Source organism: Schistocerca nitens, chromosome 11 (genome assembly GCF_023898315.1).
Source record: "Schistocerca nitens isolate TAMUIC-IGC-003100 chromosome 11, iqSchNite1.1, whole genome shotgun sequence".
NCBI classification, from domain to species: Eukaryota; Metazoa; Arthropoda; class Insecta; order Orthoptera; family Acrididae; genus Schistocerca; species Schistocerca nitens.
Window position 1 is genome coordinate 53,268,168 of NC_064624.1, and position 13,602 is coordinate 53,281,769.

The 13,602-nt window shown below is 44.9% G+C and overlaps 1 protein-coding gene across 1 annotated transcript in view; it reads right to left on the reverse strand.

Moving 5' to 3' along the window:
* Positions 1-656: 656 nt before the first annotated feature.
* Positions 657-13,602, reverse strand: part of LOC126213294 (putative ankyrin-containing lipoprotein Lxx09580) — a 58,675-nt gene continuing 45,729 nt past the window's right edge. Inside the window, exons 2-3 of the mRNA XM_049940966.1 lie at positions 6,478-7,045; positions 657-1,231 (exon numbers count right to left, since the gene is read on the reverse strand). Of these exons, the coding sequence (XP_049796923.1) occupies positions 751-1,231; positions 6,478-7,034 (1,038 nt within the window). The 5' untranslated portion in view covers positions 7,035-7,045 and the 3' untranslated portion in view covers positions 657-750. The remainder of the gene's footprint in view (positions 1,232-6,477; positions 7,046-13,602) is intronic.

The window sequence follows — 13,602 nt, forward strand, 5'->3', positions numbered from 1 at the left end:
TCAGCAGGATAATGCACGATGGCATGTTGCAGGTCCCGTACGTGCCTCTCTGGATACAGAAAATGTTCGACTGCTGCCCTGGCCAGCACATTCTCTAGATCTCTCACCAACTGGAAACGTCCGGTCAATGGTGGCCGAGCAACTGGCTCGTCACAATACGCCAGTCAGTACTCTTGATGAACTGTGGCATCATGTTGAAGCTGCATGGGCAGCTGTACCTGTACGCGCCATCCAAGCTCTGTTTGACTCAATGCTCAGGCGTATCAAGGCCGTTATTAAGGCCACAGGTGGTTGTTCTGGGTACTGATTTCTCAGGATCTGTGCACCCAAATTCTGAGAAAATGTAATCACATGTCAGTTCTAGTATAACATATTTGTCCAATGAATACCCGTTTATCATTTGCATTTATTCTTGGTGTAGCAATTTTAATAGCCAGTAGTGTATTTGTACAGAAGGAAGCCGTTTGAGGAACGTAGTTTTTTAAAAATGATAAATGCCATGAATGTTTTGTAAATGGCAAAGTTGTAAGGTTTCAATTACTATGAATGAAATTTCTTTCCTTCATCACGTCTAGTTTTATTGGATTGTGGAAATGTTCCTGTTTTCTGTGTCGCCCTGTAGTTCGTAAATATGGGTAGAAAGAATGACTGCAGGATTAACTTTTTTGTATTATTTATTTTAAAAAAATAAAAATTTAGGTAGAGAAGCAGTTTTAGTCTTGCTCCAGGGTTATCTGTTGGAATGCTTGTTTATCTCAGCATGTCTACCAAGTGCAGGCGGTGATTCTGCCTGGCGATGTCCAGCGCCGTTTCCCCACAGCCAGTCCTCACCTGCCTGTTAGCCCCCGCTTCCAGCAGCACCGTCACCGCTTCGGCAAAGCCACCGGATGCTGCTTCGTGCATTGGCGTCCACCCAAATTGATTCATGGCGTTGGGGTCGGCGGAATTGGCCAACAGCAGACGCATCACATCCGTGCAGCTATTGAACGCGGCCTCGTGCAGAGGCGTGCTCTGCCCCCGGTCTCTGGCATCCACCTCGGCTCCAGCTGCTACCAGGCACCGCGCCACCTCCAGGTGCCCATTGCACGCTGCATAGTGCAAGGGGGTCCACCACCTCTCATCCCTAGCTGCCACGTCCGCCCCTGCCGTGAGCAGCTCCTTCAGCTCCTCCACAGCGCCCACCTTAGCTGCCTCGATCAGCCTCCTGTTCTTCTCCTCTGCAGGAAGCCTTCTGTCAAAACAAAGAAATTCTCACACTTTTCTCCAAACACACACTTCTGATAAACTAAATTATAATGGAAGCTGAGCTGTGACCAGTTATAAAAAGACGTATGTACAATGACAAATTAAAAATATACAGTACTCTCCTATGATACAGATCACTGGGAAAGTATTTCTGCATATTGAGGTTTGGATATATACTTGCATCATGATCTCCAAGTACTCACACTCTTCATTAAAATTTTTACATTGCACATCTCAAGAAATTCATTTGTCATTTTGATTCCTAAGAGTAAGTTCACTTGATCTCAAGATGCAATTGTTAAGTAGTCATTCCCCCTGGTGAAATACTTGCTGTGTATGTGTGTGTGTGCGTGTGTGTGTGTGTGTGTGAGCTGACGTTTGTGGCAGAACGGTTCTAGGCGCTTCAGTCAGGAACCGCGCTGCTGCTACTGTAGCAGGTTCGAATCCTGCCTCGGGTATGGGTGTGTGTGATGTCCTTAGGTTAGTTAGGTTTAAGTAGTTCTAAGTTCTAGGCGACTGATGACCTCAGAAGTTAAGTCGCATAGTGCTCAGAGCCATTTTGAACCACATCCATGCCCAAGGCAGGATTCGAACCTGCGACCGTAGCGGTCACGCGGTTCCAGACTGAAACGCCTTGAACCGCTCGGCCACCTCAGCCAGCTAAAGATAACAAGTTTCTGTTTTTGTATACTTGTGATAAAACTTAGAATGAGAAATGATCTTTTACAAAATAATGTTGTGAAGTTCGCGTTTTTGAAACATACATTCTTACAATCAAACCAAGAAAACCACAAAATTTGTGCTATTGTAACAGTATCAGTTTCTCCCTTTCATATCATGAACAAGTTGAGATTGTATTTGTGTACAGCCAAGCAGATGGGAACAGTAGAGCGGCAGTACGGCTATACCAAAACAATAACCCTCACAGACACTAACCACACCACATAACATTTTAAGCTAGTTTTGGGTGTTTGTGTGATCATGGGTCCTTTCAGACAGACGAATGTGAAGGGAAACTGAGGACTTTGCATAGACCAGGTCTGGAAGATATTGAAACGAACCCTTGTACAAGCTATGGGCAAGTGCTCTCCAACATGGTGTAAGCCAAAGTACAATTATGTGTATCCTGCATGACAGCTGTTACTATCCCAATTGCGTGCAATCCCACAGGGGCCACTTCGCACATTTGTTGGGATGTGGATGTTATGCAGCTCTGTGATAAGCTCCAGCATGACTTCTTGTCGTTGCATCCACATGCTCGTATATACTTGCAGTTGGCTCCTGGGTAAGTGTAAAGCGATGCAAGAACTGTACATATCCTAAGTTTTTACCTGTTCGGTAAAATTAAAGTTTGGCTTCTAGACCTCTTTGTAAACCACTCATTTATAATGTTCCCATAATGGGAGTGCTTTGGCAAACAAATTAGCTACATATTCTCTGAAGAAAGTGTTTCTGCTTATTCTGTTTTCATTTATGGAGGATACATAAATATTAAATAACAGATCCTGTAGCTATACCACTAAGGCCCTTCAATCATTTCAAACCGAATGTATTACATTTTACTCCATATCTAGATAAAGTTGTGTACCCAACTGTATCGCCTACATTACACAATGTGTCATATCGGAATTTTTATTTTTTATCAGATTTTACTTCCTATAAGGAAATTATAGCTCACTCTGCTGTGTAAAACTAGTCTTTAAAAGTCTATATATTTTCATTTATGACGTGTTATTTTTTATAAGGTCTTTTATTTGTCCTCAAAACCATCTGATGTCCACCAAAGAGAGACGCCTTCACTTTCTTTGACCTGCACGTCTTTGTTCTTATTGGTTATTGGCAAACATACCTAATAGTACTCTGTCTCGAGACACATTCTGCTTTCCAGTACGGTTTTCTTATTCTCCTTACCAACGAACTTTTGGCCACCTTTTTTTTAAAGTGCTCTTCTAGTTGACTTTATTTTCTGCTCTTTTATTTCCTCCTCGGATTGTTCCCTTGTCACTTTTTAGTAACCTACTGGGAATGCATCCTGAATGATGTCCTCTCTCTTTAAATTGGTGAAACTGTAGTGATGTCTGTATTGTGGCAGACACACATTGTGGCAGGGTGCATGGAACGTCTGCTCTTAATTACACACACTGATAATGCATCACATTCCTATGTAAGCTTATTACGCTTATACCACACAGAGTTTTAATATCCTCCTGCGCCATCAGGAACACTAACCCATGGTTCCCCACTTCTCGGTGGGCTGTTTGTGAAAGCTGTGACTGTCATGCTTTAGGCCGCTGACTTGTGAAGATGTCCACCTGTTAGCTTTAAGGTGTCGTTCTGGCTGCTAATTGTGTACTGTGAGACGTGATATCGGCATAGTGATATGCTTCAAGTCTAAAAACTGCAAAAGGTCAGAATTTATAGTATGACAACACCACAAATGGAAAATGATAGATACATGACTGCCATCCTTGTATGGTACCACAGCATACTCCAGAGTTCCTGGTGCTGGTAAAAAATGACATTTCCTGCTCATATTCTGTTTCTGTTTAAGCTGCATTGCTGTCTTATTGGTAGAAGCAGCGAAGCTACTTTTTGTACAGACGTTTGCATCGTGCAACCCAAGAGCTGAGCACTCTTCTACTGGCCTGCAAAGAGCACAGGTCACTGTTATATACTGAACAGTTGGAGCTATGAAAATCTTGATTCATTCATGACCTTTGTTATCTAACTTATTTGCTAATAACCACAGAACAGTTCAATGTAGTGATCCATCGAACCAGTTATGAAAAGGCAATGAAAGCATTGAGAGCTACACTAAATGATCAAAAATATTCGGACATCCCAAAAAACATACGTTTTTCATATTAGGAGTATTGTGCTGCCACCTACTGACAGGTACTCGTTATCAGCGACCTCAGTAGTCATTAGACATCGTGAGAGAGCACCATGGGACGCTCCGTGGATCTTATGGACTTTGAACGTGGTCAGGTGATTCGGTGTCACTTGTGTCAGACATCTGTACGCGAGATTTCCACACTCCTCAACGTCCCTAGGTTCATTGTTTCTGATGTGATAGTGAAGGGAAGACGTGAAGGGACACGTACAGCACAACAGTGTACAGGCAGACCTCGTCTGTTGACTGACAGAGAATGCTGACGGTTAAAGAGGGTCATAATGTGTAATAGGCAGAAATCAACCCAGACCATCACACAAGAATTCCAAACTGCGTCAGAATCCACTGCAAGTACTATGACAGTTAGGCGGGAGGTGAAGAAACTTTGATTTCATGGTCGAGCAGCTGCTCATAAGCCACACATCACGCCGGTAAATGCCAAACAACACCTCGCTTGGTGTAAGGAGCGTAAACGATGGACGATTGAAAAGTGGAAAAATGTTGTGTGGAGTGACGAATCACGGTACACAATGTGGCTATCCGATGGCAGGGTGTGGGTATGGCGAATGCCCGGTGAATATCGTCTGCCTACGTGTGTAGTGCCAGCAGTAAAATTCGAAGGCGGTGGTGTTATGGTGTGGTCATGTTCTTCATGGAGGGAGCTTGCACCCCTTGTTGTTTTCTGTTTCAGTATGACAGCACAGTCCTACGTTGATGTTTTACGCACTTTCTAGCTTCCCACTGGGGAAGAGCAGTTCGGGAATGGCGACTGCATCTTTCGACACGATCGAGCACCTGTTCATAAAGCACGGCCTGTGGCGGAGTGGTTACACGACAATAACATCCCTGTAATGGACTGGCCTGCACAGTGTCCTGACCTGAATCGTATACAACACCTTTGGGATGTTTTGTAAAGCCAACTTCGTGCCAGGCCTCACCGACCGACATCGATGCCTCTCCTCAGTGCAGCACTCCGTGAAGAATGGGCTGCCATTCCCCAAGAAACCTTGCAGAACATGATTGAAGGTATGCCTGCAAGAGGGGAAGCTGTCATCAAGGCTAATGGTGGGCCAACAACATACTGAATTCCAGCATTACCGAAGGAGGGCGCCACGAACTTTTAAGTCATTTTCAGCCAGGTGTCCGGATACTTTTGACCACATAGTGTAGAGAATTGCCGTAGCCGTAACAGAGATACACCAAACAGAAACTCAGTAGCAAATATTGTAGGCTTGACAAAAACAAACAAAAACACACATACACAAAAAAAAATGTTCAAATGTGTGTGAAATCTTATGGGACTTAACTGCTAAGGTCATCAGTCCCTAAGCTTACACACTGTTGTTGTTGTTGTTGTTGTTGTTGTTGTTGTGGTCTTCAGTCGTGAGACTGGTTTGATGCAGCTCTCCATGCTACTCTATCCTGTGCAAGCTTCTTCACCTCCCAGTACTTACTGCAAACTACACCCTTCTTAATCTGCTTGGTGTATTCGTCTCTTCGTCTCCCTCTGCGATTTTTACCCTCCACGCTGCCCTCCAATGCTAAATTTGTGATCCCTTGACGCCTCAGAACATGTCCTACCAACCGAGCCCTTCTTCTTGTCAAGTTGTGCCACAAACTCCTCTTCTCCCCAATTCTATTCAATACCTCCTCATTAATTATGTGATCTACCCATCTAATCTTCAGCATTCTTCTGTAGCACCACATTTCGAAAGCTTCTATTCTCTTCTTGTCCAAAGTATTTATCGTCCATGTTTCACTTCCATACATAGCTACACTCTATACAAATACTTTCACAAACGACTCCCTGACACTTAAATCTATACTCGATGTTAACAAATTCCTCTTCTTCAGAAACGCTTTCCTTGCCATTGCCAGTCTACATTTTATATCCTCTCTACTTCGACCATCATCAGTTATTTTGCTGCCCAAAAAGCAAAACTCCTTTACTACTTCAAGTGTCTCATTTCCTAATCTAATTCCCTCAGTATCAGCCGACTTAATTCGACTACATTCCATTATCCTCGTTTTGCTTTTGTTGATGTTCATCTGATATCCTCCTTTCAAGACCTACTCTGAATTTTTCTTTTGTTTCCTTTACAACAGATTGAATAACAGATACTTACACACTACTTAACCTAAATTATCCTAAGGACAAACACACACACCAATGCTCGAGGGAGGACTCAAACCTCCATCGGGACCAGCCGCACAGTCCATGACTGCAGTGCCTTAGACCATTCGGCTAACACACACACACACACACACACACACACACACACACACACACACACACACACCATCGGGAAACACAGAGGAGTGCCTTGTCTTGTCCTTACCTGATTTCTGCACGTAGCTCATCGAGTAGCCGATTCACTTCACCTGTTGCTTCAGGCTGCTCGCGTTCCGCATCAGCCCAGCCCTGCGTGGCGAACACCTGGGGGTTGGACCATATGAAGCTGATGGCAGCCGACTTGAGGGTAGGACAAGGGTGTCTTAGAGCGAACACAGCTGTGTCCGCTGCGTTCTCCACAGTCAGCCGAGCAGCCAGCTGCTTCTCGCAGTCAGCCTTCAGCTCCAGCAAGCCGTACTTGTCTGCAGCCTCCAGGAGCTGAAGGCTCGTGCTGGATGGCTGTGGAGACTTCAGCTTGTAGCAGTAGCCCACCACCAGGCGCAGGACTGGGCCCTCCACGTCGCTGATGGTGACCACGCCACTGCTGGCCTCCAGCGTGTCGTGGCGAAACATGGCGCCGAACACGGGGCTCCTGGCTGCCAGGACCGCCCGGTGCGCCGCCAGCCGCATCTCCCCCGCCACCAGCACCACGGTGGCGCCGTCCGAGGCGTCCAGCACTGCAGCCAGGTCCTCGGTTACGGTGTCCTCAGCCTTGGTTTCCATTCAGGATGATTCTGAAACACGGCACCACTGAGCAGGCCTTTGCCCTTTCACAGCACCCTCAGCACTTTTACAAGGCAGAGGAAAAGCTTTGTCAAGAAACAGATTTTAAAAGCCACCCGGAGTCGCCAAGCGGTTCTAGGCACTTCAGTCCGGAACTGTGCGACTGCTACGGTGGCAGGTTCGAATCCTGCCTCGGGCATGGATGTGTGTGATGTCCTTAGGTTGGTTAGGTTTAAGTAGTTCTAAGTTCTAGGGGACTGATGACCTCAGATGTTAAGTCCCATAGTGCTCAGAGCCATTTGAACCATTTATTTATCCTTGCTGACTCACACAGTTAATAGCTGCATTTCTTCTATAGCACAATAGCTGTATTTCCCTTATTGTTTAGCCGGCTGCTGTTGCCGAGAGGTTCTAGGCGCTTCAGTCCGGAACCGCGCAACTGATATGGTTGCAGGTTCGAATCCTGCTTCGGGTATAGATGTCTGTGATGCAAGGGTGTACCCAGGATCTGAAGTGGGGGGGGGGGGGGGCAGGTGATACTAGTCTCAGGAAACAAGGACTCGAGACAACATACAGCACTTCTTATTTAATAAACAGTAAACCAGTGGAAAACTGCTTTTAATAAAAATTTTAAATGCAAGAATGCACTTGTACAATCCGAGAAAACGTGCAGCATTTCTTATTAAATAAAACAGTAAACTAGTGAACAACTGCTTTAAATAAACATTTTAAATATAAGAACAGTAGCATAGCGAGGTGCCTGTTTAGACTGCGGGCTGAGCAGAGCGATGCAGAACAGTGCTGCACGGTAGCTCCGAGTTTTGTTTCGTGCGATCGGTGGATGCGATTTCTTGCGATGGACATCGAAAGTCCCATATGTACGTCAACATCCCGTGTTGTGGGATCAGAAAAAAAAAACACTGCCACGACAGAGGCCTGGTATGCCAAGCTTGGAATGAACTGTATACCTACAAAAAAATAAAATAAATAACTACCAAAAATACTACAGACAAGAAACGCATAAACTTTGGTATATTTGAGTTATGTACAAATTTTATCATTTTAATAAAGAAATCATAGCCCCAGTAGTTACAGTACTCAATAAACGATTTATGAGGTAAATTTGCAATAATGACAGTTGACAGGTTTTGAACACCTCTCCTCATCCTTCTTGAAGCTCCACTCTTTGCTTCTGAAAGCATGCTCCAAAGCGCTGTTTTCGAATATGTCCTGGTAAGAACTCAACTCAAGGGAGATTTTGGGTCTGCCTTTATCGATTAATATGTTGTAAAAGAAGGAGATGTACTGAATAACAATGTCTTCGTGTTCTAAAGGAGTTGTTTTTCTTTGGGAGAATATGCAACTTGCTCGTCAAAAATCCGAATGTGTGTTCCACTAGAACTCTAGCCGCCGATAATTTTTTAGTAAATAATCTTTCTTCGTCACTTAGTAACAATCCAGAAAATGGACCCATTAAATTATGCAAGTGAGCAAGGGCTTCAGGCAGCCCTAATGGGGCTTTTACTGAAGTGCCCGGTTGTATTTTCGGTGATGGCCAGTTTTGTGGAACGTTCTAAAAATTATTTTATAAATCAGTTGCACTAAATGTCTCATCTACTGCTTGTCATAACATGCACGTCAAATGCTATTAATCTACAGTTAGCGTCACCTGTAACTAAGAAATTAATAGTTTGGGAGCAGAAAAGCATTTTGCATTTAAATATGGTAGGCGAAACGATGTTGTTCGTTAGAAACTTCACATAGTCATGATCCCTTACTGCCTACAAGTGAATACGCTGTTCCTTGGCGACATAACATGCCTGCGAGTAGCAGAGCGGATTGCTTATCGCTCAATTTATTATTTCTACAAACTTCCCTGCAGACAGTAACGTGCCGAAGACGAAAAAATTACTCCCGGATCTGCGTGAACGAGTTCGAATATCTTCTGGGGGGGTACGCCCATGCTGTGATGTCTTTAGGTTAGTTAGGTTTAAGTAGTTCTAAGTGTAGGGGACTGATGACCCCATAGCGCTTAGAGCCATTTGAACCTTATTATTTCAATATCCTCATTATGCACCTGACCAGTGACATCCTGATTATATACTGCATCACCATAGAAGTGTGAGAAACCTCATTTCTTTAACTTCTATACACATTCCAGTGTTACTTGAACATTAAGTCTTTCAAAATGTTGACGTAGGACAATACTAACAAGAGACAAATGTTTTACTAAGCGACTTCTACTCTCTCTTGAAATTTAGGAAAACAACGATATTTTGCGACTGGAATCTGTTGTTAATTGCTACTCCCATATGTTGCCACGCAGGAGCTGATTCACGAAGCTTACTGGTCATATGCTACCAAAGTATGGGAGGGAGGGGCTAACTGAGAAACGTTAGCTCTGGGAAACTGCTACAGTCAGACAAATTACTCCTCAACATGCTTCCCATATTCCAAAATGACGACGGCCAACCATGTTCACACGAAATGTTGTTGAGTGAATCATACTGAACATGCCATCCATTGTACTAAGACGATGCAATCGTTCCGGAAGTAAACTCAGATTATCACAGCTTTTGAGATGATACTGATAACAGGGTATTACTTATTGAGTTACTTCTCCATTGCAGCACCACAACCTTTTGCTTGCCCAACACTCACTCCCACTTCATACAGACACAATACCAGCATAGACTCTTGGGGGGGGGGGGGGGGGTGTCAATACACTACTAAGTAACTGGTCTTCCTATATTTTACTGGCATGACTCACTGTTCTTGGTGGTCATCAATGACTGCTGTCAATTAGCATATAACCACCGACTCCAATGTTTAAAAACCAGATACCAGAATCTTTAAACAAACTCTGTACAGTGTCAATACAAATGACACAAATTAAATTCCAATAAGAGGATTTCCCATTGGGTGTGTCAGGGAGGCATCCTGGAGATTTCTGCTGGAGGCAATGGCAATCACAGTGCAATGTGTGACCCACTGCCATCAACACTTTCCCCAAACACAGTGGAGCGCATCAAGTCCGTCAAAAAACAATTCTACAGTTATAAATTCATCATTTACATTTGGTCTTTCCTCGTGTGTAGCACTTCTTTACCATACCCTTCCACTGTGTTTCCTTTCTAATTATAGAGCTGTCACATATAGTCTTAAGGATGTCTAAGGTCATAAGAGGTCTCAACGATGGAATGAGCAAAGTGGAATGACCTCAGTATATCATAAACATTAAGGGTCATTTTACAACTAACTACAATATTAGATGTAAAAAAAGTCCTATGCACACCATACACCACTATCTAGGGATGAGAGTGGCGTGTTATACTGCACAAGAAAAGTGTTCTTCTGGGACACTCTGTAGTAATTTTCTCTATTTCTAAGTGGACATGTGATGAAGACCATTTAGATTAATGACTTTTTTGGGGTGACAAGATGTAGTTTGGTAACAGCTGCATCAAATATGTTGCAGGTAGTTAGTAGACTTGAGACAGACATCGTCCAAATATACAAAACAGAGGTAAGAGTATGATGTTAGTGATTACTACTGCAGTTTATCTGCGTATATCGACTCAGCGTCGCCAGTGTCACGTGACCTTGATCTGTACTGGAGATCTTTACTTCTCCAGCGTGTGGGCAGGTAATTGTATTCTGTGGGAAGTTTACATAAATGCTTTGGTTGAAGTGTTAGGTAAAAACAGCAGGTGAGTAGTACTGTAGAAGCAGCAGTAGCTTGTTTCACAGTGGCAATTTTTATCCTTATATACAAATACAATCTGCCGGGAAGAAATCGCATTACCAGGATGGAGTTGTGTGACATAACGAAAATTGTCAGCCGTGTTCCTACATGGTGTCTAGTACACACATCGCACCAGTCAGGTAAGAGTGGCGCTAGTAGCGCAACTATGAGGATGCAAATCACTCAGACTCCGTCTGAACAGGCCTTGGGAGGCCAAACGGTACCGACCGGGCGCCGTGTCATCCTCAGCCCACACGCATCACTGGATGGGGATATGGAGGGGCACGTGGTCAGCACACCACTCTCCCGGTCCTATGTCAGTTTACGAGACCGGAGCTGCTACACCTCAATCAAGTATCGCCTCAGTCTGCCTCTCAAGGGCTGAGTGCACCCCACTTGCCTACAGTGTGCGGCAGACCAGATGGTCACCCATCCAAATGCTGGCCCAGCCCGACAGCGCTTAACTCCGGTGATCTGACTGGAACTGGTGTAGCCACTGCGACAAGGCTGTTGGCGATGCAAATCAGGTTTGCTTTAAATACACGTTGTAGCGGTCGTGACGGTTAGTTACATTTTAGACTGGAAATGGTGAGCTGGTGAAGGCGACAATGACGCCATTATGAACACCTCACTGAGGTTGGACGAGATCATGTAATAGGGCTACGAAAAGCTGGACGTTCCTTCTGCGATACTACAGAAAGACATGGCAGGAATGTAGCCACTCTGGTAGCAGTGGTCATGAGAATGTGTGGCCAAAAAAAGATTGGGCTCTGGATGGCCACATGACACTACCGAAGGGGAGACCATCGTGTTCAGCAAATGGCTCTAGCGCATCTGGAGCAACAGTTGAAGTTGTTGGCACCACAGTGACACAACCAACCATTACAAATCGGCTACTTCAAGGACAGCTCTGAGCTAGACGCACTGTAGCGTGCATTCTGCTGACACCAAACCGTCGCCATTTGCGGCTTCAATGGTGTCAGTGAGAGCTCATTGTAGAGATGGTTGGAGGTCAGTTGTGCTTTCTGATGAAAGCTGGTTCTGCCTTGGCTGTGTGCTGGTCAGAAGGACACTTGAGGGCCTGCTATCAACCTGTCTTTATGCTAGGCACACACTGGACCTACACCTGAGTTATAGCCTGGAGTGCCATTTTGTGTGACAGTAGGATCACTGTTGTGGTTGTCTCACGCACCCTGACTGCAAAACTATACCTCACTCTGGTAATTGGACCTATTGTGCTGCCATTCACGAATAGCACTCCGACAGGACAACGCTGACTCACATACCGCTGTTGTAAGCCAACAGTCTCGCAGAATCGGCATATTGACTTGGCCTGCTACATCACCAGATCTCTGTCCGACTGAGCACATATGGGACACGATCAGACGACGGCACCAGCATCATCCACAAAGAACATTACCCATCCATGTACTGACTGACCAAGTGCAACAGGCACACAGTTCTATCCAGCACCTGTGCAACACAATGCATGAAACATATGCATGCTCACATCCAACATTCTGGCGGTCACACCGCTTATTGAGGTTACAGCATTTTACATTTTCAATGGGTTATCTCGGTCTTGCACTAACCTGTGATCCTGCAATGTTAGTCAAATACAAAGATAAAAAAAAATGTCTTGCATCACCACGGTTCCGAGAGTTCCGAAACCTGTACAGAAAATTGGAACAGAGATCAACATTAACATCATTTCCACCCTTTTTATTGCTCATGAAAACCACACACTGCATGTTGTACCATCATACAGCGAGACCTTCAGAGGTGGTCGTCCAGATTGCTGTACACACCGGTACCTCTAATACCCAGTAGCACCTCCTCTTGCATTGATGGCTGCCTGTATTCGTCGTGGTATACTATCCACAAGCTCAGTATTTCTGTGTGGGATTTCCAACAATTGGTTGAGTCTAGTTGTTGCACTCCGCCGGGAAAAAGGAAATCTGACACTTTATTTGCAGGCATCACATGACGTTCCTCATCTCAGTGTATGAGGTGGACAGAGTATTCTCATTTTCGACTTTTCCGCACAGCAGCGTGCCTCGCTTCACGCGGGGTGGGATCGGTAAACAACTTTTTAGCGAAACTTCCTGGCAGATTGAAACTGTGTGCCGGACCGAGACTCGAACTCGGGACCTTTGCCTTTCGCGGGCAAGTGCTCTCCCAACTGAGCTACCCAAGCACGACTCACGCCTCATCCTCACAGCTTTACTTCTGCCAGTATCTCGTCTCCTACCTTCCAAATTTACCTTCCAACGGCACACAGTCTTAATCTGCCAGGAAGTTTCATATCAGCGCACACTCCGCTGCAGAGTGAAAATCTCATTCTGGAACTTTTTAGCGAACTAGCGGTGGCAGAAAACAGCTTAACTGGATTAAATAACCGGTTATTGAGTACTCACTTTTGGCGAAATAACCTGTTTCACCAGTACCAGGTAGTTATTCCGACAACAAAAAATGGTTCAAATGGCTCTGAGCACTATGGGACTTAACATCTGTGGTCATCAGTCCCCTAGAACTTAGAACTACTTAAACCTAACTAACCTAAGGACACCACACAGATCCATGCCCGAGGCAGGATTCGAACCTGCGACCGTAGTGGTCACGCGGTTCCAGACTGAAGCGCCTAGAACCGCTTGGCCACACGGGCCGGCATTTCGACAACAGCCAATTCCGCGCACGTCGTCTGTTATGTCAACTTGAGCACACGCCATTACCTCCCCTCTGGTCTCGCTCTGTCTTACCACGGATAATGAATGCCCTGACCACGTTACCTTCGCAGTACCACGGAAACAGCTGGTGAGTAAC